The sequence below is a fragment of the Odocoileus virginianus genome, unplaced genomic scaffold (assembly GCF_023699985.2).
Source record: "Odocoileus virginianus isolate 20LAN1187 ecotype Illinois unplaced genomic scaffold, Ovbor_1.2 Unplaced_Scaffold_16, whole genome shotgun sequence".
Classification (NCBI taxonomy): domain Eukaryota; kingdom Metazoa; phylum Chordata; class Mammalia; order Artiodactyla; family Cervidae; genus Odocoileus; species Odocoileus virginianus.
Window position 1 is genome coordinate 780,966 of NW_027224278.1, and position 25,421 is coordinate 806,386.

General features: G+C 42.7%; 2 protein-coding genes across 4 annotated transcripts in view; both read left to right on the top strand.

Moving 5' to 3' along the window:
• F8 (coagulation factor VIII) overlaps positions 1-25,421 on the top strand; it is a 149,363-nt gene that overhangs the window by 74,166 nt on the left and 49,776 nt on the right. For all 3 annotated transcript variants that reach the window (XM_070462882.1, XM_070462883.1, XM_070462884.1), the window contains one exon: positions 15,790-18,835. In XM_070462882.1, the coding sequence (XP_070318983.1) occupies positions 15,790-18,835 (3,046 nt within the window). The remainder of the gene's footprint in view (positions 1-15,789; positions 18,836-25,421) is intronic.
• LOC139033551 (C-terminal-binding protein 2) lies at positions 5,573-8,381 on the top strand. Its single transcript, XM_070462885.1, has 2 exons — positions 5,573-7,189; positions 7,306-8,381. Exon 1 carries the CDS (start codon positions 5,836-5,838, stop codon positions 7,171-7,173), a length of 1,338 nt encoding a protein of 445 aa, XP_070318986.1. The 5' UTR covers positions 5,573-5,835; the 3' UTR covers positions 7,174-7,189; positions 7,306-8,381.

The following is a 25,421-nucleotide window of genomic DNA, read 5'->3' on the forward strand; positions in this document are numbered from 1 at the left end:
CTGGCCATTCACGTGGTTTTTTGCCCACTAGGTCACATCTGCCCACTAGCTCATCACATGCTAAATGGTTCAGGTGATTTTGGTAATTGCAAGGCATTTTAATGATAGAACCATATCAAATGAGCTTCACAGGTGGCTCAGTGGGGACAGAATCTGCCCACAGTGCAGGAAATGCAAGAGATGCAGGTTTGACCCCAGGGTTGGGAAGATCCCCTGGAGGAAGGCATGAGCAACCCACTCCAGTATCCTTGCCTGGAGAATCCCATGGACAGAGGAGCCTGGTGGAGCTACATCTATAGGGTTGCAAAGAGTTGGACATGACTGAGCATGCACGCATGCACCAGAGCAAATGTTTAAGTTAAAAGTCTTTGCTTTAAAAAGTGCCTTTACTTGCTGTGGGCCAACCTTTTAAGTGTGTTTATTAGACTGTAGTGGTGAATATACATTTATATCTGCAGTTAACACACAGGGGCTGGCTAAATATGTTTCTGAGTGCCTTGTGAACATTTGTTTTGTTGGTAAGTGCATAATAATCTCGTCTTGCATGCGCACATACCATCAAACCACTGTGAAGCCTTCAGGACAAACATGACGGTCAACTTCTCATCACCTACCTCCCTCCAGCATGACTCAAATGCATCCAGTCTGGTGATCAGGAGGGACACTGACCATGTCTAAACCTGACAAATTGTAGTCATTCTCTTACACTCATGACTTTTCTGGAGATAAATTCTCATGGGGAAATTTCTAGGGAATCAAAACCAATCTTATCATATAAAACCATAGATTCACCTTCATACCCAGAAACTCATCTTATACTTCAGTAATGTATTTTTGTGGGAAGTGAGTGAAGGAGACCCTGACAGAACTCTAATAATACCTCTGAAAGTATCTTGTTTCTTCATGTTTATATCTTCATTGTCTGCTTTACAGCTAAGTTGCAAGGTCTCAGAGACCTTGTCATCTTGTTTGTCATTGAATCCCCAATGTTTATAGTGCCTGGCCTATAGTAGATACTTAATAAACATTTTTTCAATGAATGAATAAATTAAAAATGTGCAAAAATGTTATAAAACAGTATGCATAATATGATTGTAATTGTCTAAACCAAAGAATGTGTGTGTGTGTGTAGGCAGACAATGCTATTGAAAATATCAATATTTTCAGAAGCTTGTAAACTACTTTGGTGATCAGTTAAATTCTAAAGACAAATTAAAACTCTGCTCTATGTGTCTTGAGGAGAAATTTTCTATCTTGATTATAAAGCTCAAGCTAAATAAAGACCCTGGTCTATGTTGCTGATTTCATATTTTAACTTCACTGTGGTCATGTAACGAACTCTGTATGATTACAGTTATTTTAAATATGGTGAGACCTGCCATACACCCAGCGTATGGTTTACTTTTGGATAATGGTCCATTTGTACCTTTGAAACTGGCACCACCATAGCAGGTGTGCTCAGGCTCCAAACACAGGCACAGTGAATTCCATTGTCACACTAGGCACCTGGACTCCAAACAGTGGAATCATCACAAATGCACGTACGTCTCTGCCCCCAGAAACCAGCACTATTACCCAGGCCTGTGTGCTCACATGCCAGACCCAGCACCAAGAATCCCCTCAGCTAGGACCTCAGTCTATAGGTGAAAAGAAGAACAAAAGAACCCCAGCAGCCTTCACCACCTAGGAGGTCAACAACCCTCACCACCATCATGGACACTCAAAGCTTTGACAACCAAGGACCCTCCATAATTTTGCTGACACTGACCTCAGCTGATCGAGCTGCATGTGGTCTATGCTGTTGTGCCCTCGCTGGAACTGGAGCTGCTGAATCACACACTGAAAAAGAAAGAAAGAACCCAGAAATCCTGGAGCTAAAGAATACAGTGAATGAAATGAAAAAAATGCAAGAGAGCTTTAAAAACATACTTGATTAAGCTGAAGAAAGAATCTGCAAACTCAAAGATAAATCTTTTGACACTATTGAGTCAAGAGGAGAAAAAAAGGAATGAAGAAAGCCTGCAGAACTTATGGAATACCATTACATTTTTCCAAAAGAGACAGAGAAGTGACCAACAGGTATATGAATATGTTCTGAACATCACTAATCATCAGGCAATGCAAATCAAAACCACAGTAAGATATCAGTTCGTACCTGTCAAAATGACTGTTATCAAAAAGTCAGAGGATGACAAGGATGTTGGCAAGGATGTAGAGAAAGCATCCTTGTGCACTGTTGGTGGGAATGTACATTGATGTAGCCATTATGAAGAACTGTGTGGAGATTCCTCCAAAAGTTAAAAAGAGAACTACCATCTGATCCAGCGATCCTGCTTCTTGGTATACATACAAAGGAAATGAAATCAGGATCTTGAAGAGGCACCTGCACTCCCATGTTTATCACTGCACTCTTCATAATAACTAAGACATGGAAAGAACCTAAGTGTCCATTCATGAATAAATGGCAGAGTAGAAAGACCCTGAGCTCACCTCCTCTCACAGGCACACCAAAATCACAATTATTTTCAGAACGGCCATCAGTGGAAAAGACTTGCACCTACCAGAGCAGATCTCCTACAACTAAAGCTATAAAGAAGGAACCGCAATAAGATGGTAGGACAGACATCATGATATTGTCCAATCTTATATCCCTGGGTGGGCATTTCACAAATAGGAGAAAAATTACAGGTGCAGAGGCTTTCTCAAAAGAAGTAAGACATCTAGCCCCATATTAGACTCCCCAGTCCAGGGATCCTGGACCAGAAAGACAAACCCCCAGAGCATTTGACTTTGAAGGCCAGTAATGCATACAATTGAGAGTCCCATAGAGCTGGGGTAAATAGAGATTTCACTCTCACACGGTCCAGGGAAAAAGCAGGAATAGGAGGTTGGGTCAGATTCGCCTGCTGATTTTGGAAAGTCTCCTGGAAAAGCAGGGGGCAGCTGCAGCTCCTATGTCCCAAACTGGTGGCAGCCATTCTGGGGAGCTCTTTCTACCACATGTACACTGGTGCTTGCAAATGCCATTGAGGTATCCTCTGTCTGGCTTATTAGCAAGAAAATGCAGTCCTGTCCTGGCTCAACATCTATAGGTGCCAGTTCTGGGACACATGATGGCAAGCAAATAACTGGGCATGAACACAGCCCACCCACCAACAGACAGGTTGCCTTAAGAACCCCCTGAGACACAGCATCCCCTGGACATGGCCCTGCCCACCAGAGGGCACAGGGTCTGTCCCTGCATACCAGTGTGCAGGCACCAGATCCAGGACCTCCAGCCAGAGACCCTGGGACCAAGCTCTACCCACCAGTGGGCAGGCACCAGCCCTAGAATCACTGGACCCTGGTCCTGCCCTTCATTGAGCCTGCTATAGCCTCAGAACCAGCTTCACCCACCAGTGGATGTCACTCTTTGTCACTATTCGCCATCATTATCTGCATATGACATGATGCTGTACATAGAAAATCCTAAAGACAGCACCAAAAAACTACTAGAGCTCATCAGAGAATTTGGTACAGTTACAGGATATAACCCCACTAGGGCTTCCCTTGTGGCTCATCTGGTAAAGAATCTGCCTGCAATGCAGGAGACCTGGGTTTGATCCCTGGGTTGGGAAGATCCCCCTGGAGAAGGGAAAGGCAACCCACTCCAATATTCTGGCCTGGAGAATTCCATGGACTATATAGTCCATGGGGTCACAAAGAGTTGGATACAACTGAGCGACTTCACTTTCACTTTTCATAGGATACAAAATTAATACACAGAAAATCTGTTGCATTTCTATACACTAACAATGAACTATCAGAAAGAGAAATTAAGGAAACAGTCCCATTTACAATTGCATCATAAAAATAAGATATCTAAGAATAAACTTACCTAACCAAGCTAGATAGCATATTAAAAAGCAGAGACATTACTTTGCCAACAAAAGTCCGTCTAGTCAAGGCTATGGTTTTTCCAGTGGTCATGTATGGATGTGAAAGTTGGACTGTGAAGAAAGCTGAGCACCAAAGAATTGATGCTTTTGAACTGTGCAGTGTTGGAGAAGACTCTTGAGAGTCCCTTGGACTGCAAGGAGATCCAACCAGTCCATCCTAAGGCAGATCAGTCCTGGGTGCTCATTGGAAGGACTGATGCTGAAGCTGAAACTCCAATATTTTGGCCACCTCATGTGAAGAGTTGACTCATTGGAAAAGACCCTGATGCTGGGAGGGATTGGGGGCAGGAGGAGAAGGGGACGACAGAGGATGAGATGGCTGGATGGCATCACCGACTTGATGGACATGTGTTTGAGTAAACTCCGGGAGTTTGTGATGGACAGGGAGGCCTGGCATGCTGCGGTTCATGGGGTCACAGAGAGTTGGACACATCTGAGTGACTGAACTGAACTGAACTGAACTGAAGGAGACAAAGGGATCCCAGGTGGCTCAGTGATAAAGACCCCCCTGCCAATGTAGGAGATACAGAGATGTAGGTTCGATCCCTGGGATTGCAAGATCCCCGAGAGAAGGGAATGGCAACCCACTCCAGCATTCTTGCCTGGAAAATCCCATGGACAAGGGAGGCTGGCAGGCTATAGTCATGGGGTCACGAAGAGTTAGATGAAAGACCTGTACTCATAAAACTATAAGACACTGGTGATAGAAATCAAAGATGACACAAACAGGTGGGAAGATAGATCATGTACTTGGATGGGAAGAATCAGTACTGTAAAAACTACTATGCTACCCAAGGCAATCAACAGATTCAATGCAATCTCTATCATATTACCAATGCCATATTTCACAGAACAAATGACACCGATTAGCCAAAATAATCTTGAGAAAGAAAAACAGAACTAGATGAATCATCCTCCCTGACTTCAGACTACAAAGCAACAGTAATCAAAACAGTATGGTACTAGTACAAAAAACAGAGACATAGATCAATGGAACAGGGTAGACAGCCCAAAAGTAAACTCACACACTATGGTCAATCTATGACAAAGGAAGCAAGAATATACAATGGAGAAAAGACAGTCTCCAGATACTGAAGAGAAACTGGACAGATACATGTAAGAGAATGATATTCGAAATTATCTAACTTAATATACAAAAATAAACTCAAAATAAAGACCTAAACTGAATATTATTAAAACTCCTAGAAAACGACATAGTGAAACACTCTTTGACATAAACTGTGGCAATATTTTTTGGATCTGTCTCTTAAAGCAAAGGAGATAAAAGCAAAAATAAATAAAAGGGACCTCATTAAACTTAAAGCTTTGCACAGCAAAAGGAACCATTGACAAAACAAAAACAGAAAGACATTCTATTGAATGGGAGAACATATTTTGCAAATTATATGACCAGTGGGTTAATACCCAAACTATATAAACAGCTCACACAGCTCAATGTAAAAAAAGAAATTCAGGTCATTTTAAGGTGGCCCGGGAGCGGCCCAGAGGAGCCGGCGGCGGCCAGAGGAGCGAGGGACGGAGCCGGGAGCCATGCCGCGCTGACCCGGGGGCCCGCACAGCCGCCGCCGCCGCCGCCACCGCCGCCGGGTGGGGTGGAAGGGGCGGGAGCCGCCGCCGCCGCCTCCCGGGTGGGCGCCCTTCGCCGTGGACGCCGGCGGCCCGGGACGAGGGTTTCATCGCCTTAAATGGTTTTGAACCAATGAAGCTGGATTCTCTTAAAAAAGACGGACAGCCCATCGTGTGAACTATAGAGTTTGTGGACAAATTTATGTTGGGCGCGTAGTGGCGTAATGCCCGCAGACTCCTGCGAGGGCCCCTAAGTTCTTAGAGGACCGCTTTGCCTTTTGAATCAGAGAGGTGCAAAGTTCGATAAAGAATGGCCCTTGTGGATAAGCACAAAGTCAAGCGACAGCGATTGGACAGAATTTGCGAAGGTATCCGCCCCCAGATCATGAACGGCCCCCTGCACCCCCGCCCCCTGGTGGCACTGCTCGACGGCAGAGACTGCACCGTGGAGATGCCCATCCTGAAGGACCTGGCCACCGTGGCCTTCTGCGACGCACAGTCCACCCAGGAAATCCACGAGAAGGTTTTAAACGAGGCGGTCGGCGCCATGATGTATCACACCATCACGCTCACCAGGGAAGACCTGGAGAAGTTCAAGGCCCTGAGAGTGATCGTGCGGATAGGCAGCGGCTACGACAACGTCGACATCAAGGCTGCGGGCGAACTCGGGATCGCCGTGTGCAACATCCCGTCCGCGGCGGTGGAGGAGACGGCGGACTCGACCATCTGCCACATCCTTAACCTGTACCGGCGGAACACCTGGCTATACCAGGCGCTGCGGGAAGGCACGCGGGTGCAGAGCGTCGAGCAGATCCGGGAGGTCGCCTCGGGGGCCGCGCGCATCCGCGGGGAGACGCTGGGCCTCATTGGCTTCGGTCGCACAGGGCAGGCGGTTGCCGTTCGAGCCAAGGCCTTTGGATTCAGCGTCCTATTTTATGACCCCTACTTGCAGGATGGGACGGAGCGGTCCCTGGGCGTGCAGAGGGTCTATACCCTGCAGGACTTACTGTACCAGAGCGACTGCGTCTCCCTGCACTGCAATCTCAACGAACATAACCACCACCTCATCAATGACTTCACCATAAAGCAGATGAGGCAAGGCGCCTTCCTAGTGAACGCGGCCCGCGGAGGACTGGTGGATGAGAAAGCCTTAGCCCAAGCCCTCAAAGAAGGCAGGATACGAGGGGCGGCCCTCGACGTGCACGAGTCGGAGCCTTTCAGCTTTGCTCAGGGTCCCTTGAAAGACGCACCGAATCTCATCTGTACTCCCCACACAGCCTGGTACAGTGAGCAAGCCTCACTGGAGATGCGGGAGGCAGCCGCCACCGAGATCCGCCGGGCCATCACGGGTCGCATCCCAGAGAGCTTAAGAAACTGTGTGAACAAGGAATTCTTTGTCACAACAGCTCCCTGGTCAGTAATAGATCAGCAAGCAATTCATCCAGAGCTCAATGGTGCCACATACAGATACCCGCCAGGCATCGTGGGCGTGGCTCCGGGAGGACTTCCTGCTGCCATGGAAGGGATCATCCCCGGAGGCATCCCGGTGACCCACAACCTCCCCACAGTGGCACATCCCTCCCAAGCTCCCTCTCCCAACCAGCCCACGAAACACGGGGACAATCGAGAGCACCCCAACGAGCAATAGCAGCGAGTGACGAAAGGTAATCATTCAGATACACCTGGGACCAAGAGACAGTGAAAAATAAATGAACTAAGAGAAAAGGAATTTGACAGTCTTTTTAACTGATTCTGGACATATGCATCATTGACGTTGCAGTGTTACAACTACAAAAGAGCTAGAAGCCGAGACGTGGGAAAACTGAAGATGTTGTCGTCTGCTTGCGGAAGCGCTGAAAGAGACTAGGACGTGATTTATTAACGACCAACTTCTGTTATTGTGTGTTAAGTTTTTCATCTGTGCATCAAATCACAAAGAATAAATAGATCTTTTTCCTTTATCAGTCCCTTGGGCACAGGAGGTCCTGAACACCTTGCTCTAGAATGTTGCATCAAGAGTTCCAAACATCAAAATAAAATATTAAGAGGAAATCCCCACCCTATGACTCTAGTCCCTTCGGTCCACGGGGCTGGTTACCTCTTTTGCTAATAGGAAGATTAAATTACTACAAAATGGGGAGAAAGCTGTCTGCCTGTGTTAGACACCGCAAGCACAGGATTGAAGACAGTACAGGCTCCTGTACAGAGAATTCTCTCCCATCTGAACTGCATACTGAGCGGGCAAGTTGATTGTGAGTTCAGTAAAACCCTCTGATGATGCAAAAAAGAAAAAAGTATTAAGTTTCACAAGCTGTTTGTACTCAAATATATTTTCTCAGTTTCAGATCCTCAGCTATTTTATTGAGTGGAAAGTCTTGAACTGAAAGGGTTCAAGAAGAATAATGTTGCATTTCCTTATGTCTCAGGAAACACTTTTTATGGTAACTTGTCAGATTGTCTATGAACAAACCCACTTTTTTAGACATTGATAAAGTCTTCTTTTCTTCACGTGATATTTTATACAAGAACACTTCAGGTGTGTTATTAGATGTGACTGATTTTAACAAATCCTATTAGATTTGTATCAACTAGTTACATGTTATATTCATAGTCTTTTGTGAATCATCGCCTTTTTGTTTAAAAGATGGCCTATTTTGAGCCTTTGTATAGGTACATTCCTGTTTTTGTGACAAAAAAAAAAAAAACCTTTAAAACTGTCCCAAACAGAAAAATAATGGCTATCAGAAATATGTTTTGTTTTAGTGTGAGTTACCGTTACTGTATTTGTTTATTGTAAAGGTGGACATTTAGCGTTCAGTGCAGTTTTCAATAAAAAGTAATAAAAATTTCTGTTAAGCTTTGAAAAAAAAAGAAATTCAATTAAAAATAGACAGAAGGCCCAAATAGATGTTTTTACATAAAAGACATAGTAATGGCCAACAAGCACATGAAAAGATGTTCAGCATCATTAATTATTAGAGAAATGCAAATCAAAATTACAATGAGGTATCACCTCACACCAGTCAGAAGATATCATCAAAAAATCCACTAACAGGGCTACTCTGGTGGTCCAGTAGTTAAGAATCTGCCTACCAATGCAGGGGACACGGGTTTGATCCCTATTTGAGGAAGATGACACATGCTGTAGGACAGCTAAGCCTATGTACCAGAACGACTGAGCCTATGCTCTAAAGCCCGTGCTCCCCAAGAAGAGAAACTGCCGCAATAAGAAGCCCACACAGCACAACTAGAAAATAGCCCCCATTCCCCACAACTAGAGAAAGCCCACATACAGCAGTGAAGATCCAGTGCAGCTATAAATAAATAAATCTTTTTTTAAAAAATTCCACAAACAATAAATGCTGGCGAATGTGTGGAGAGAAGGAAACCCTCCTACACTGTTGCTGGGAATGTAAATTGGTGCAGCTGCTATGAAAATCAGTGTGGAGGTTTCTCAAAAACATACAAATAGAACTACTATATGACCCAGAAATTCCACTCCTGGGTATATATCCAAAAAAGTGAAAACTCTAAGCTCTGCATCCCAAAGTTCATAGCAGCACTATTTACAATTGCCAAGCTAGGTATCTGTCAATAGATTAATGAATAAAGATGTATACACACACACAGGCTTCCCTGGTAGCTCAGCTGGTAAAGAATCCACCTGCAATGCAGGAGACCCTGGTTTGATTCCTGGGCTGTGGGGGAAGATCCCCTGGAGAAGGGATAGGCTACCCACTCCAGTATTCTTGGGCTTCCCTGGTGGCTCAGATGGTAAAGAATCTGCCTGCAATGCAGGAGACCTGGGTTCAATCCCTGGGTTCAGAAGATCCCCTGGAGGAGGACATGGCAACCCACTCCAGTATTCTTGCCTGGAGAATCCTCATGGACAGAGGAGCCTGGCAGGCTACAGTCCATGCTGTTGTAAAGTTGGGCATGACTGAGCAACTAAGCACAGCACAGCACTGCATACACACACAGTGGACTGCTACTCAGCCATAAAAAAGAATAAAATACTGCCATTTGCAGCAACATGGATGGGCTTGGAGGGCATTATGCTGAGTGAAATAAGAGACAGAGAAAGACAAATACTGTATGATATCGCTTAAATGTGGAATCTAAAAAAAATACAACCAACTAGTGAATATAACAAAAAAGAAACAGACTCCCAGATGTAAGGAAGAAACTAGTGCTTACCAGTGGAGAAGTGGGCAGGGGCAATATAGGGACAGAAGATTAAGAAATACAAGCTAGTAAAATAAATAAGCTACAAGTATATATAGAATCACACAGGGAATATAGCCCATATTTTGTAATAACAATAAATGGAGCATAATCTTTAAAATTTGTGAGTCGCTATATTGTTCACCTGAAACTTGTATGGTACATCAACCATAACTTAATAAAAAAGAAGAAAAAATTTTAATAAACAAATTTAATTAAACAAACTGAAAACTAAAAAAGTGACATATGTATATATGATGAACTACTATTCATCAATTAAAAAAGAAGGAAACACTAGCATTTGTGACAGTATGGAGGAACCTGAGGGCATTATACTAAGTGAATAAGCCAGATGAACAAAAATGTTATATGGAATCATTAACATGCAAAATCTTTTTCTTTAAAAGAAAAGAAAAAGTTGAACTCTGAAACACATAGTAGAATGACGGTTATATCATGTTTTGTAATCTGCTTTGTGGAGAAGGAAATGGCAACCCACTCCAGTATTCTTGCCTGGAAAATCCCATGGACTGAGGATCCTGGTAGGCTACAGTCCATGGAGTCGCAAAGAGTCGGACACGATTGAGCAACTTCACTTCATTTCACTTTTGGGCTTCCCTCATAGCTGAGGTGGTAAAGAATCTGCCTGCAATGCAGGAGACCCCAGTTCAATTCCTGGGTGGGGAAGATCCCCTGGAGAAGGGATAAGCTACCCACTCCAGTATTCTTGGGCTTCCCTGGTGGCTCAGGTGGTAAAGAATCTGCCTGCAGTGCAGGAGACCCCAGTTCAATTCCTGGGTTGGGAAGATCCCCTGGAGAAGGGATAGGCTACCCACTCCAGTATTCTGGCCTGAAGAATTCCATAGGGTCACAAAGGGTCAGACACGACTGAGCAACTTTCACTTCACTTTTGCTCACTTAATGATGTTTTTGATATTTTTCTATGTCAATAAACATAGATGAACATCATCATTTTAAAAGACTGGTTAGTATTCCATGCTAGGGATACTGCAGTACCCTTGGATTGTTAAAGATCTCTTGGCTATTGAAGCCTGAGGTGGGCTCCTCACCCACTTGTGATCAGGTGGGCTGTGTCTCTCTGGGTTACTCTGATGGGAACTAGCTCCAGGATTGAAGATCAGCCTAAAAATTTAATCAGTTCTCTGAAATCCCTGGGTATATCACTGAGGTTGTAGACAGGTCTGTATATTTGTGTACTGACCATTCTCAAACTTGACCAGGCATGTTATGCTTGTGTCAGAAGCTGGAGTAGGAGATTGGCAGCTGTATCACCAAGGGAATTATAATTTAATTTTCTTTGCATCTCTGGTTATATCTCCTTTCTTATTTCAAATAATATATATATATATTAGATAGAATTTATTTTTATTTGGTTATTTAATTGAGGTTTTTTTGAACTCACATTTAAGCTCTCTGATTGAAATTTATTAATTACTATAATCTTTTAATTTATTTTTATTCACACACGTAATACAAAAAGATGTTATCATTACAAAATTTCAACCAGTACAGATATAACTAAAGTTCTTCTTGACACTATTTCCAATCCCAGGTCTTTCTCAGAGTATGGTGGGTGTCATTCCAAACCTGTTTGTGGAGTTTCATTTCCCCTTTCCTCATCCATTACTGTCTTTGTCAGGGAGAGGAAGTATTAGATTTAGCTAAGTTATAACAAAATGGTTGTCTGTGGAGGCCTTACAAATAACTGAGCAAAGAAGAGAAGCAAAAAATGAACGGGAAAAGGAAAGATATACCCATCTGAATACAGAGTTCCAAAGAATAGCAAGGAGAGATTAGAAAGCCTTCCTCAGTGATCAGTACAAAGAAATAGAGGAAAACAATAAAATGGGAAAGACTAGAGATCTCTTCAAGAAAATTAGAGATACCAGGGGAACATTTCATGCAAAGATGGGCACAATAAAGGACAGAAACGGTATGGATCTAACAGAAGCAGAAGATATTAAGAAGAGGTGGCAAAAGTATATGGAAGAACTGTACAAAAAAGATTTTCATGACCCAGATAACCATGATGGCGTGATCACTCACCTAGAGCCTGACATCCTGGAGAGTGAAGTCAAGTGGGCCTTAGAAAGCATCACTATGAACAAAGCTAGTGGAGTTGATGGAATTCCAGTTGAGCTGTTTCATATCCTAAAAGATGATGTTGTGAAAGTGCTGCACTCAATATGCCAGCAATATGGAACACTCAGCAGTAGCTTCAGGACTGGAAAAGGTCAGTTTTCATTCCAGTCCCAAAGAAAGGCAATGCCAAAGAATGTTCAAACTACCTCACAATTGTATTCATCTCACACACTAGCAAAGTAATGCTCAAAATTCTCCAAGCTAGGCTTCAACAGTACATGAACTGAGAATTTCCAGATGTTCAAGCTGGATTTAGAAAAGGCAGAGGAACCAGAGATCAAATTGCCAAAATCCGTTGGATCATAGAAAAAGCAAGAGAATTCCAGAAAAACATCTACTTCTGCTTCATTGACTATGCCAAAGCCTTTGACTGTGTGGATCACAACAAACTGGAAAATTCTTAAAGAGATGGGAATACCAGACCATCTTACCTGCCTCCTGAGAAATCTGTATGCAGGTCAAGAAGCAACAGTTAGAACTGGACATGGAACAACAGACTGGTTCCAAATTGGGAAAGGAGTACATCAAGGCTGTATATTGTCACCTTGCTTATTTAACTTATATGCAGAGTACATCATGTGAAATGCTGGGCTGGATGAAGCACAAGCTGGAATCAAGATTTCCAGGAGAAATATCAATAACCTCAGATATGCAGGTGACACCACCCTAATGGCAGAAAACAAAAAGGAATTAAAGAGCCTCTTGATGAAAATAAAAGAGGAGAGTGAAAAAGCTGACTTAAAACTCAACATTCAAAAACTAAGATCATGGCATCTGGTCCTATCACTTCATGGCAAATAGATGGGAAACAATGGAAACAGTGACAGATTTTATTTTCTTGGGCTCCAAAATCACTGCAGATGGTGACTGCAGCCACAAAATTAAAATACACTTGCTCCTTGGAAGAAGTTCAGTTCAGTCGCTCAGTCATGTCCAACTCTTTGTGACCCCATGAACCACAGCATGCCAGGCCTCCCTGTCTATCACCAACTCCCGGAGTCCACCCAAACCCATGTCCATTGAGTCAGTGATGCCATCCAACCATCTCATCCTCTGTCATCCCCTTCTCCTCCTGCCCTCAATCTTTCCCAGCATCAGAGTCTTTTCCAGTGAGTCAGCTCTTCGCATCAGGTGGCCAAAGTATTGGAGTTTCAGCTTCAACATCAGTCCTTCCAGTGAACACCCAGGACTGATCTCCTTTAGGATGGACTGGTTGGATCTCTTTGCAGTCCAAGGGACTCTCAAGAGTCTTCTCCAACACCACAGTTCAAAAGCATCAATTTTCTGTGCTCAGCTTTCTTTATAGTCCAACTCTCACATCCATACATGACCACTGGAAAAACCATAGCCTTGACTAGACAGACCTTTGTTGACAAAGTAATGTCTCTGCTTTTTTTTTTTCCATTTATTTTTATTAGTTGGAGGCTAATTACTTTACAATATTGTAGTGGTTTTTGTCATACATTGACATGAATTAGCCATGGATTTACATGTATTCCCCATCCGTATCCCCCCTCCCACTTCCCTCTCCACCTGATCCCTCTGGGTCTTCCCAGTGCACCAGGTCCAAGCAGTTGTCTCATGCATCCAACCTGGGCTGGTGATCTGTTTCACCCTTGATAGTATACATGTTTCAATGCTGTTCTCTTGAAACATCCCACCCTTGCCTTCTCCCACAGAGTCCAAAATTCTGTTCTATACATCTGTGTCTCTTTTTCTGTTTTGCATATAGGGTTATCGTTACCATCTTTCTAAATTCCATATATATGTGTTAGTATACTGTAATGGTCTTTATCTTTCTGGCTTACTTACACACTCTGTATAATGGGCTCCAGTTTCATCCATCTCATTAGAACTGATTCAAGATGCCCATCAGCAGACGAATGGATAAGGAAGCTGTGGTACATATACACCATGGAATATGTCTCTGCTTTTTAATATGCTGCCTAGGTTGGAAGAAAAGCTATGACAAACCTTGACAGCATATTAAAAAGCAGAGATAATACTTTGCCGACAAAGGTCCATATAATCAAAGCTATGGTTTTTCCAGTAGTCATGTATGGGTGTGAGAGTTGGACCATAAAGAAAGCTGAGTGCTGAAGAATTGATGCTTTTGAACTGTGGTGTTGGAGAAAACTCTTGAGAGTCCCTTGGACTTCAAGGAGATCAAACCAGTCAATCCTAAAGGAAATCAGTCCTGAATGTTCATTGGAAGGACTGATGCTGAAGCTGAAGCTCCAATACTTTGGCCACCTGATGCAAAGAACTGACTCACTGGAAAAGACCCTGATGCTGGGAAAGACTGAAGGTGGGAGGAGAAGGGGATGACAGAGGATGAGATGGTTGAATGGCATCACTGACTCAATGGACATGAGTTTGAGCAAGCTTTGAGAGTTGGTGATGGACAGGGAGGCCTAGTGTGCTGCAGTCCATGGTCACAAAGAGTCAGACATGACTGAATGAACTTACTGAAGTTATAACAGTGGAATTTTTAGTGAATAATGTGATTTAAATTATTCATTTCAACTCCAGTTCTGGTCTACTCTAGCCCAACATGGTTTTATAAAATAAAAAATATGCTTTACATATCATGAAATTGGGTTCTTGTATCCCATGTCTTCATATTTTTAATATACTCCTTTATTTCAGTAGAAATCATTCTCTAATCACTTCTTGAGAATGGCTGAATTAGAGGTAGATTCTTTGAATCCTTGTATATTAGAAAATCTCTTTATTCTCATTTCCTGTTTGAGTGATTATCAGGCTGCACATAGAATGTAATGTGCATTAATTCCAAAGTGTCTGAACACAGGAAGATTTTTCATGGGCATCCTATTGTCTAATAGGGCTCTGTGAAATATACTTTGAGAAAATTTTTCAGTTAAGATTTTGCTGCTGTAACTTGATGAGACCGTTCATTTACCTGATGGGTAGCTTAGTAAAGGTGTATTTGTTTCCATTTATGCTTATGCATATACTTCACCACCATAAAATTCTTTCACTCAGATAACCCTGTTCATAGTAGATCATTAATATTGTGTTAATATTGTAGTATCATTAATATTTATAGTAGGTCATTAATATTGTTTGCACTGTGATGAGTTATTATGTTATTTGTATCCTAAACCTAAGTCCTGCTCCCTTATGGTTACTTATCCTACACATTGGTCATAATGGATGCTTGGCATTGTGTTGTGTGATTTGAGTGCATTATTAGATACTATGAGTCATTTATAAATTTGAAAACTGGAGCTCAGAGACCTCAACTGACTTGCTTAAAGTCACACAGCTGATAAATTGTAGCAGTGGGATTTGACCCCAGGCAGTGAGGAGGAAATGACAACCCACTCCAGTATTCTTGCTGGAAAATCCCATGGAGAGAGGAGCCTGGCAGGCTATAGTCCATGGGGTCACACAGAGTTGGACACGATTGAGCAACTGAGCACTGAGCGCACAATGTTACTGTAGAACCTACAGCACTGTGCTGTATAGCAAAAACAGCTGGCCTATGTAAACTTCCCAGAGTTAAGTCACTGTCATCACCGGAGTTCTACGTGACTAGTAAGACTCACCACTCTTATGTATGTTAATTACATTTCTCCATTTTTATGCCAATATATATTCATTTAAAATCACAGCCCTTTCTTGTGGTCACAAAGAGATATGCCACAACAGCAGCAATGCAAAAACCACTTTTACTATCATTGTTGGACTACTGTTACATGTGTCTGGCATTTAACATAACAACTGGCAATATAATGGTACTAAGTAGTACTTTTTTTTTCATTTTTCTGGGAATGGAAGAGAATCTCTAGCACAGATCTTGCTTGTGACTTGAGTTATGAGTAATCAGAGTCTTATTCTTCCTCATCTCCAGGTCTGTGGGTTCTGGGGTGCCACAACTCAGACTTTCGGAACAGAGGCATGACAGCCTTACTGAAGGTTGATAGTTGTGACAGGAACGTTGGTGATTATTATGACACATATGAAGATATTCCAGCCTTTTTGCTGAGTGAAAACAATGTCATTGAACCCAGAAGCTTCTCCCAGAATTCAAGGTACCCTGGCACTAGGCAAAAGCAATTCAAACCCACCATGACTCCAGAAAATGATGTAGAGAAGATTGACCCTCAGTCTGGAGCGAAAATGCAGCTGCTTAAAGAACAAAGTGTCTCCTCTAGTGATTTGTTGATGCTCTTGGGACAGAATCCTACTCCACACAGATTATCCTTATCTGATCTCCAAGAAGCCAGAAATGAGGCTACCGATCATTTACCTGAACCAACAGAAAGAAACAAGGGCCCATCCCCATCTGAAGTGGCACATCTCGGACCAGAGCTCCATCACAGTGGGGAAAGAGTATTTACTCAAGAGCCAGAACTGCCACTAAGATTAAATGAGAATTTGGGAACAACTATAATGGCAAAGTTGAACAAACTTAATTTAAAAATTTCAAGTTCATCAAACAATCTAATGCCTTTACCAACAATTCCATCAGACAAGTTGTCAGCAGGTACTGAAAAGACAGGTTCCTTCGGACCCCCAAATATGCCAGTTAATTTTAATAGTCAATTAGGTGCCATTGTATTTGGCAAAAGTTTATCTCATGTTATTGGGTCACGTGTACCTTTGGGCTTGAGTAAAGAAGATAATGATTCCAAGTTGTTAGAATCAGCTTTAATGAATAGTCAAGAAAGTTCACTGGGAGAAAATGTATTATCAATGGAGAGTGATAGGCTATTTAAAGAGGAAAGAGTTCATGGACCTGCGTCATTGACCAAAGATGATGCTTTATTTAAAGTTAATATCTCTTTGGTAAAGACAGACAAGGCACCAGCTAACTCAACAACTAATAGAAAGACTCACATTGATGACCCAACAGTATTAATTGAGAATAGTACATCAGTCTGGCAAGATATTGTTATAGACAGTAATACCAACTTTCAAGAAGTGACTTCTTTGATTCATGATGAATTGTTTATAGACAAAAATACTACATCTTTTGGACTAAGCCATGTGTCAAATAAAACTACTTCATCCAAAAAAAGGGAAATGATCCACCAAGAAAAAGAAGGCCCTGGGCCACTAGATACAGAATATCCAGATACACCATTCTTCAAGACTCTGTTTTTGCCAGATTCAACAAATGTGATAAAAAGGACCCATGGCAAGAACTCCCTAAGCTCTGGGCAAAGGCCCAGTCCAAAGCAATTAACATCATCAGTATCAGAAAACTCTGTGAAAGATCAGAATGTCTTATCAGAAAAGAATAAGGCAGTAGCAGAAGATTATGAATTTAGCAAGGACACCGGCCTCGAAGAGATGATTTTTCCAAATAGCAAAAACATAGTTCTTACTAACTTGGCTAATGTTCAAGAAAATGATACAGACAATCAAGAAAAAAAATCCCAGGAAGAGACAGAAAGGAAAGAAACATTAATCCCTGAGAATGCAGTTTTGCCTCAGGTGTATACAGTGATTGGAACTAAGAATTTCCTGAAGAACCTCTTTTCACTAAGCACTAAGCAAAATGTCGGAGGTTTAGATGAAGAGACATATACTCCGGTACTTCAAGACAACAGGTCATTAAATGATTCAGCAAAAAGAGCCGGGATTCACACAGCCCATTTCTCAAAACGAAAGGTGGAAACAGACGTGGAAGTCTTAGGGAATCAAACAAAGCAAATGGTAGAGAAATCTCCAAGCACTACAAGACTGTCTCCTATCCCAAGTCAGCAGGATGCAGTTCCTCACCGTGATAAGCGGGGTTTGAAACAATCCAGACTCCCACAAGAAGAAGTAAAGCTTGAAAGGGGGGTAACTCTGAATGACACGTCAACTCAGTGGTCCAAAAGCATGAAACGTTTGACCCAGGGCACCTTCACACAGATAGAACACAACAAGATGGAGAAAAGGACCATTACTCAGTCCTTCTTACCAGATTGTTCTCTGAGGAGTCATAGGTCAATTAGACCTACAGATGTGATCAAGATCCCACCCCAAGATAACTCTTCTCATCCTCCAGCATCAACCTATGATTGTAACTTGGGGGCAAGTCATTCTGGGATCCAAGAAACCAGTCATTTCTTACAAGGAGCCAAGAAAAGTAACCTTTCTTTAGCCTTCCTAACATTGGAAGTGATCAGAAGTCAAAGAAAGAGCAGCGCCCTGGGGAAACAGGCCACAAATCCACTCATGTACAAGAAACTTGAGAACATGGTTCTCTTGAAACAAGGCTTGTCTGAAGCATCTGAGAAAGTTGTTCATCAGGAAGACTTGCTTACAAAAACTAGCAAGGTTTCTCCTGCCCACCTGGATCTCAGGGAAGAGGTTTTCCTTCAGAAAACACAGGGGCTTGTTAACTTGAATAAAGTCTACAGGCCTGGAAAAGTGCCATCTCTGAAATGGACAACAGAAAGCTCTGAAAAGATTCCCTCCAAGCTGCTGGGTCCGCTTGCTTGGGATAACCAATCAGCTACCTTGATACCAAGAGAAGACTGGAAATCCCTAGAGAGGTCACACAAACTCACATCTTTGAAGACAAAAGATATCACTTTGCCCCTGGACCCTAGTGAAAACTACCATTCAATAGCAGTAGCAAATGAAGGAGAAGATAAGGCCAAAAGAGAAGCTTCCTGGCCAAAGCAAGAAGGGACTGGAAGGGTGTGCTGTCAAAATCCACCAATCTTGAAACGCCATCAAAGGGAGATAACCCTTACTACTCTTCAGCCAGAGCCAGACAAAACTGACTATGATGATACTTTGTCGATTGAAACAAAGACAGAAGATTTTGACATTTATGGTGAAGATGAACATCAGGACCCCCGCAGCTTTCAAAAGAGAATACGCCACTATTTTATTGCTGCAGTGGAGCGACTCTGGGATTATGGGATGAGTAGATCCCCCCACGCACTAAGAAACAGGTATGGGTCCATTGATTATTCCTTTGTGCTACTGTTGTGACCTTTGACTTGACCAGATGCTGAAACAATAGGGAAGGCACAATCTGCAGCAATGAGACTCCAAAAACTGTTTTATAGAGGAAGCTGAGAAGCAAGTGGCAAAGTCTAGATGAAGCTGAGGAGCAAATGGGAGGTTAGGTGGTGACACCAACAATGAGGGTTACAGGATGGTAAATCCAGGTAGCATGAAACTCTTACTCTGGTGAGATGGAGAAGAAGAGGGGTCTACAAAAGGGTAGAGAGGTCAGAGTCAAGAAGCAGCCATGTGGAACAGGAAGGAAGTCAGCCTCACCTAACAGCTTGTGAGCTGCCAGGTAAGGCTTAGTCTCCTGAGTGTGCCCTGATACACACAGCAGGAAGCAGTGAAGTGTGTGGTAATGAGATTCAGGTGACAGGGGAGGTCATATTCCAAAGTACTGGGGATCCAGAGGGCAAAATGGGAGAATTTCAGTGTTAAGGGAGCAGAAGGAGGTTGGACAGGGGAGAGAACACACAGAGAAATATGGAAGATAAACATAAGGAGAGTGAATCAGCCAACAAATATTTATTGAGCATCTGTTACATGCCAGGCACTTGCACAGACACTGAAGAATAGCAAAGCAGGAGCTTATATTCTGCTGGGAAAAGCAAAAGGCAGTAAAGTACTAGAAAACTAAATAAGGGAATCTTAGTGCTGTTCAAAAGGTAGAATTGACTGATATGGCAGAGAGTGCAGGGTGTGTTACTTTTGCTGTGGTGGTCAGAAACATCCTCTTTGTGGAGTTGATGCCTAAATGATGATAAGAGGTCAGCTAGGGACTTCCCTGGTAGTCCAGTGACTAAGACTCTGCAGTCCCAATGCAGGGTACTGAGGTTCAATCCCTGCTCAGGGAACTAGACCCCACATGCCACAACGAAAGATCCCACATGCTGCAACTAGGACCCAGTGCAGCCACATAAATTTTTAAAAAATAAACAAATAAACACGAGGTCTGCAAACCAAAGTTTGAGAGAAGACATTTTCAGCAGAGGGAATAGGAAATCCAAAGGCCCTGCAAATGAAACAAGTTTAGCATGCTTGAGGAACAAAAAAGGACCAGCATGAGTGGAGTACAGTAAAGAAGTGTGTGCAGGGGTAGGGCCGAGGTGAGTGACCACACCATCGTGGTTATCCAGGTCATTACTGCCTTTTTTGTACAGTTCTTCTGTGTATTCTTGCCACTTCTTAATGTCATCTGCTTCTGTTAGGTCCATACCATTTCTGTCCTTTATTGTGCCCATATTTGCATGAAATTTTCCCTTGGTATTTCCAGTTTTCTTGATGAAATCTCTAGTCTTTCCCATTCTATTGAACAGGGTAGCGAGGGTAAAAGTGAAAAGAAATGTAAGGATGTTGAGTATAATTTGCAGATAAGCAGGGAAGGCTTGCTGTTAGATTGAGGATAGGGAGGAATGGTGAGAGAAAACTGAAAAATGTTTCGTTTTTGTCCTGAGCAACTAGGTGGATGCTGGTGACATTTAATGAGATGTGGAAGGCATGAATCAGAACAGATTTATTTGAGGAAACACTCAAGGGTCTGTTTTGTACATATTTAATTTGACATGCCTACTAGATATCCAAGTTCAGATGTTGAGTAGGCAGTTTGATATATGAGTCTTGAAACCAAAGAAGTGGTTTGTGCTGCTACTGCTGCTGCTGCGGTCACTTCAGTCGTGTCCGACTCTGTGCGACCCTATAGACGGCAGCCCACCAGGCTCCACCATCCCTGGGATTCTCCAGGCAAGAACACTGGAGTGGGTTGCCATTTCCTTCTCCAATGCATAAAAGTGAAAAGTGAAAAAGTGAAGTCGCTCAGTCATGTCCGACTCTTTGCGATCCCATGGACTGCAGCCTACCAGGCTCCTCCATCCATGGGATTCTCCAGGCAAGAGTACTGGAGTGGGTTGCCATTGCCTTCTCCGTGGTTTATGCTAAAAGATACCAATTTGAGCATTATAATCGTATTACTAACATTCAAATAAGATTTAATGGGATGATAATGGAGTAAAAGTAGCTGTAAACCATGCCCACTTCAAGGGCTACATCCTCAAAGTAATGGTAAACCAGTTAAACTTGTATTTCCTTGACTTATAACCCAGTTTTCGGTCATGTGTATTGTCCATGAAATCCCTATCCTTGATCATAATTTAAGCAAATCTTGAATTGGCAGTGCCTGCAGACATCTGGTAGAACACATAAAACCTCTCATGGAAGAAACAAAAATTCTAGGCTTCAGGTTATTTTCACGAATATTCGAGATACAATTTCCAGAACACAAAAATGCTGGGTACAAAACAAGAAAAGTAAGCAAGAGGCCACAGAAACAATAGAGAGACAAATACAAACTCACAGACTGAAGGTCTCAGAATCACCAGATACAATTAAAACACTAATGCATCATGTAGAAAGAATTGGTGAAGTAGTAGGTAAAAGAAATAATATAAAATGCAGAATGCAGAGCTTTTTAAATGTAATATAGAAAAGAGATAATAAAGATTATGTGTTCTAAGTCACTTTAGTCATGTCCGACTCTTTGCAACCCCATGGACTGTAGCCAGCCAAGCTCCTCTGTCCATGGCATTCTCCAGGCAAGAATACTGGAATGGGTTGCCATGACCTCCTCCAGGGGATCTTCCCGATCCAGGGATCAAACCCGCATCATCCAGCAGTGGCCACAGGACTGGAAAAGGTCAGTTTTCATTCCAATCCCAAAGAAAGGCAATGCCAAAGAATGCTCAAACTATCACACAGTTACATTCATCTCACACACTAGCAAAGTAATGCTCAAAATTCTCCAAGACAGGCTTCAACAGTATGTGAACCGTGAACTTCCAGATGTTCAAGCTGTATTTAGAAAAGGCAGAGGAACCAGAGATCAAATAGGCAACATCTGTTGGATCATTAAAAAAGCAAGAGAGTTCCAGAAAAATATCTACTTCTGCTATTGACTATGCCGAAGCCTTTGACTGTGTGGATCACCACAAACTGTGGAAAAATCTTAAAGAGGTGGGAAGACCAGACCAGGTGACCTGCCTCTTGAGAAATCTGTATGCAGGTCAGGAGGCAACATAGAACTGGACATGGACCAACAGACTGGCTCCAAATAGGGAAAGGAGTACGTCAAGGCTGTATATTGTCACCCTGCTTATTTAACTTATATTCAGAGTACATCTTGAGAAATGCTGGGCTGGAAGAAGCACAAGCTGGAAACAAGATTGCCGGGAGAAATACCAATATCTCAGACATGCAGATGACACCACCCTTATGGCAGAAAGTGAAGAAGAACTAAAGAGCCTCTTGATGAAAGTGGAAGAGGAGAGTAAAAAAGGTTGGCTTAAAGCTCAACATTCAGAAAACTAAGATCATGGCATCTGGTCCCATCACTTCATGGAAAATAGATGGGGAGACAGTGGAAACAGTGTCAGACTTTATTTTGGGGGGCTCCAAAATCACTGCAGTTGGTGACTGCAGCCATGAAATTAAGAGATGCTTGCTCTTTGGAAGAAAAGTTATGACCAACCTAGACAGCATATTAAAAAGCAGAGACATTACTTTGCCAACAGAGGTCCATCTAGTCAAGGCTATGGTTTTTCCAGTGGTCGTGTATGGATGTGAGAGTTGGACTATAAAGAAAGCTGAGCACTGAAGAATTGATGCTTTAGAACTGTGGTGTTGGAAAAGACACTTGAGAGTCTCTTGGACTGCAAGGAGATCCAGCCAGTCCATCCTAAAGGAAATCAGTCCTGAATGTTCACTGGAAGGACTGATGTTGAAGCTGAAACTCCAGTACTTTGGCCACCTGATGCAAAGAACTGACTCATTTGAAAAGATCCTGATGCTGGGAAAGATTGAGGGCAGGAAGGAGAAGGGGACGACAGAGGATGAGATGGTTGGATGGCATCGCCGACTCAGTGGACATGAGTTTGATAAACTCTGGGAGTTGGTGATGGACAGGGAGGCCTGGCGTGCTGCCATTCATGGGGTTGCAAAGAGTCAGACACGACTGAGTGACTGAACTGAACTGAATTGGCAGGCAGGTTCTTCACTACTTGTGCCACCTGGGAAGCCCAAAGATTATCAGTTCAGTCGCTCAGTCGTGTCTGACTCTTTGCAACCCCATGAATCGCAGCACGCCAGGCCTCCCTGTCCATCACCAACTCCCGGAGTTTACTCAGACTCATGCCCATCAAGTCAGTGATGCCATCCAGCCATCTCATCCTCTGTCATCCCCTTTTCCTCCTGCCCCCAATCCCTCCCAGCATCAGGGTCTTTTCCAATGAGTCAACTCTTCACATGAGGTGGCCAAAGTACTGGAGCTTCAGCTTCAGCATCAGTCCTTCCAATGAACACCCAGGACTTATCTCCTTCAGGATGGACTGGTAGGATCTCCTTGCAGTCTAAGGGACTCTCAAGAGTCTTCAACACCACAGTTCAAAAGCATCAATTCTTCGGCGCTCAGCTTTCTTCACAGTTCAACTCTCACATCCATACATGACCACTGGAAAAACTATAGCCTTGACTAGACAGACCTTTGTTGGCAAAGTAATGTCTCTGCTTTTTAATATGCTATCTAGATTGGTCATAACTTTCCTTCCAAGGAGTGTCTTTTAATTTCATGTCTGCAGTCACCATCTGCAGTGATTTTGGAGCCCAAAAAAATAAAGTCTGACACTGTTTCCACTGTCTCCCCATCTATTTCCCATGAAGTGATGGGACCAGATGCCATGATCTTAGTTTTCTGAATGTTGAGCTTTAAGTCAACTTTTTCACTCTCCTCTTTCACTTTCATCAAGAGGCTTTTTAGTTCCTCTTCACTTTCTGCCATAAGCGGTGGTGTCATCTGCATATCTGAGGTTATTGACATTTCTCCCGGCAATCTTGATTCCAGCTTGTGCTTCTTCCAGCCCAGTGTTTCTCATGATGTACTCTGCATATAAGTTAAATAAGCAGGGTGACAATATACAGCCTTGACATACTCCTTTCCCTATTTGGAACCAGTATGTTGTTCCATGTCTAGTTCTAACTGTTGCTTCCTGACCTGCATACAGGTTTCTCAAGAGGCAGGTCAGGTGGTCTGGTATTCCCATCTCTTTCAGAATTTTCCACAGTTTATTGTGATCCACACAGTTGAAGGCTTTGGCATAGTCAATAAAGCAGAAATAGATATTTTTCTGGAACTCTCTTGCTTTTTCGATGATCCAGCGGATATTGGCAATTTGATCTCTGGTTCCTCTGCCTTTTCTAAAACCAGCTTGAACATCTGGAAGTTCTCGGTTCACATATTGCTGAAGCCTGGCTTGGAGAATTTTGAGCATTACTTTACTAGCATGTGAGATGAGTGCAATTGTATTGCTGGCAAAGATTATAGCCAACACTATTTTCCAAAGATGGATGTGTCAAGATATCTTGTCCTACATGCTTCTTGTACAATGTGACCCTGCCATTCTCCCTTTCAAAAGGTAGTCTAATTCCCCTCCTTTTGATTTGTGCTGGCAACGAATAGAATGTAACAGAAACGTGTGACCTGTAGATATAGTGGAAGTGATGGTATGTGATTTCCAAGGCTATCTCAGAAAGTACAGATGTACCAATGTAAGAGTCGGACCATAAAGAAGGCTGAGTGCCAAGGAATTGCCTTCAAATTGTGGTGGTGGAAAAGACTCTTAAGAGTCCCTTGGACTGCAAGGAGATCAAACCAGTCAATCCTAAAGGATATCAACCCTGAATATTCATTGGAAGAACTTGATGCTGAAGCTCCAGTACTTTGGCCACCTGATGTGAAGAGCTGACTCATTGGAAAAGACCCTGATGCTGGGAAAGATTGAGGGCAGGAGGTAGAGAAGGGGGCAACAGAGGATGAGATGGTTGGATGGCATCACTGACTCAGTGGACATGAGTTTGAGCAAACTCTGGGAGATAGTGAAGGACAGGGAAGCCTGCTGTGCTGTAGTCCATGGGGTCGCATAGAATTGGACACAACTTAGTGAATGAACAACAACAACCTCAGAAAGTATCATGCAGCTCACGTCTATCCCTTCAGATACTCTCTCTGACCTAGAGTCCCGACTGAGTCCAACTTTCCAGCATTCTCCACCAAGGCAATAGACATGTGAATGAAGCCATTTTGGACCCTCCAGACCAACCCAGATGCCAGTTGAATACCACTGAGTGACATTAGACACCACAAAGAGTGAAACTATTACTTTGCCATGCCCTGCTGGAACTCCAGACTTAACAGAATACACAAGTATAATAAAAAACAGTTGTTGTTTTAAGCCACTAAATTTTTGAGGTAGTCTGTGATACAGCAACATATAATCAGAAGAAAGAGGCTAGAATGTGAAGGACTAACATATTTTTAATTGAAATCCCAAAAGGAAAGAGTGATTAGAAAAGAAACAACTACCAAATTATTCAGAAATTCCACTCTTGAGTATATATCCAAAGGAAATGAAAACACTAATTCAAAAAGATACATGCACCCCAATGTTCATAGTATCATTATTTACAATTGCCAAGATATGGAAG

Coding starts and splice junctions, on each gene's coding strand:
- LOC139033551 (XM_070462885.1), top strand. CDS start 5,836: ATGGCCCTTGTGGATAAGCACAAAGTCAAGCGACAGCGATTGGACAGA.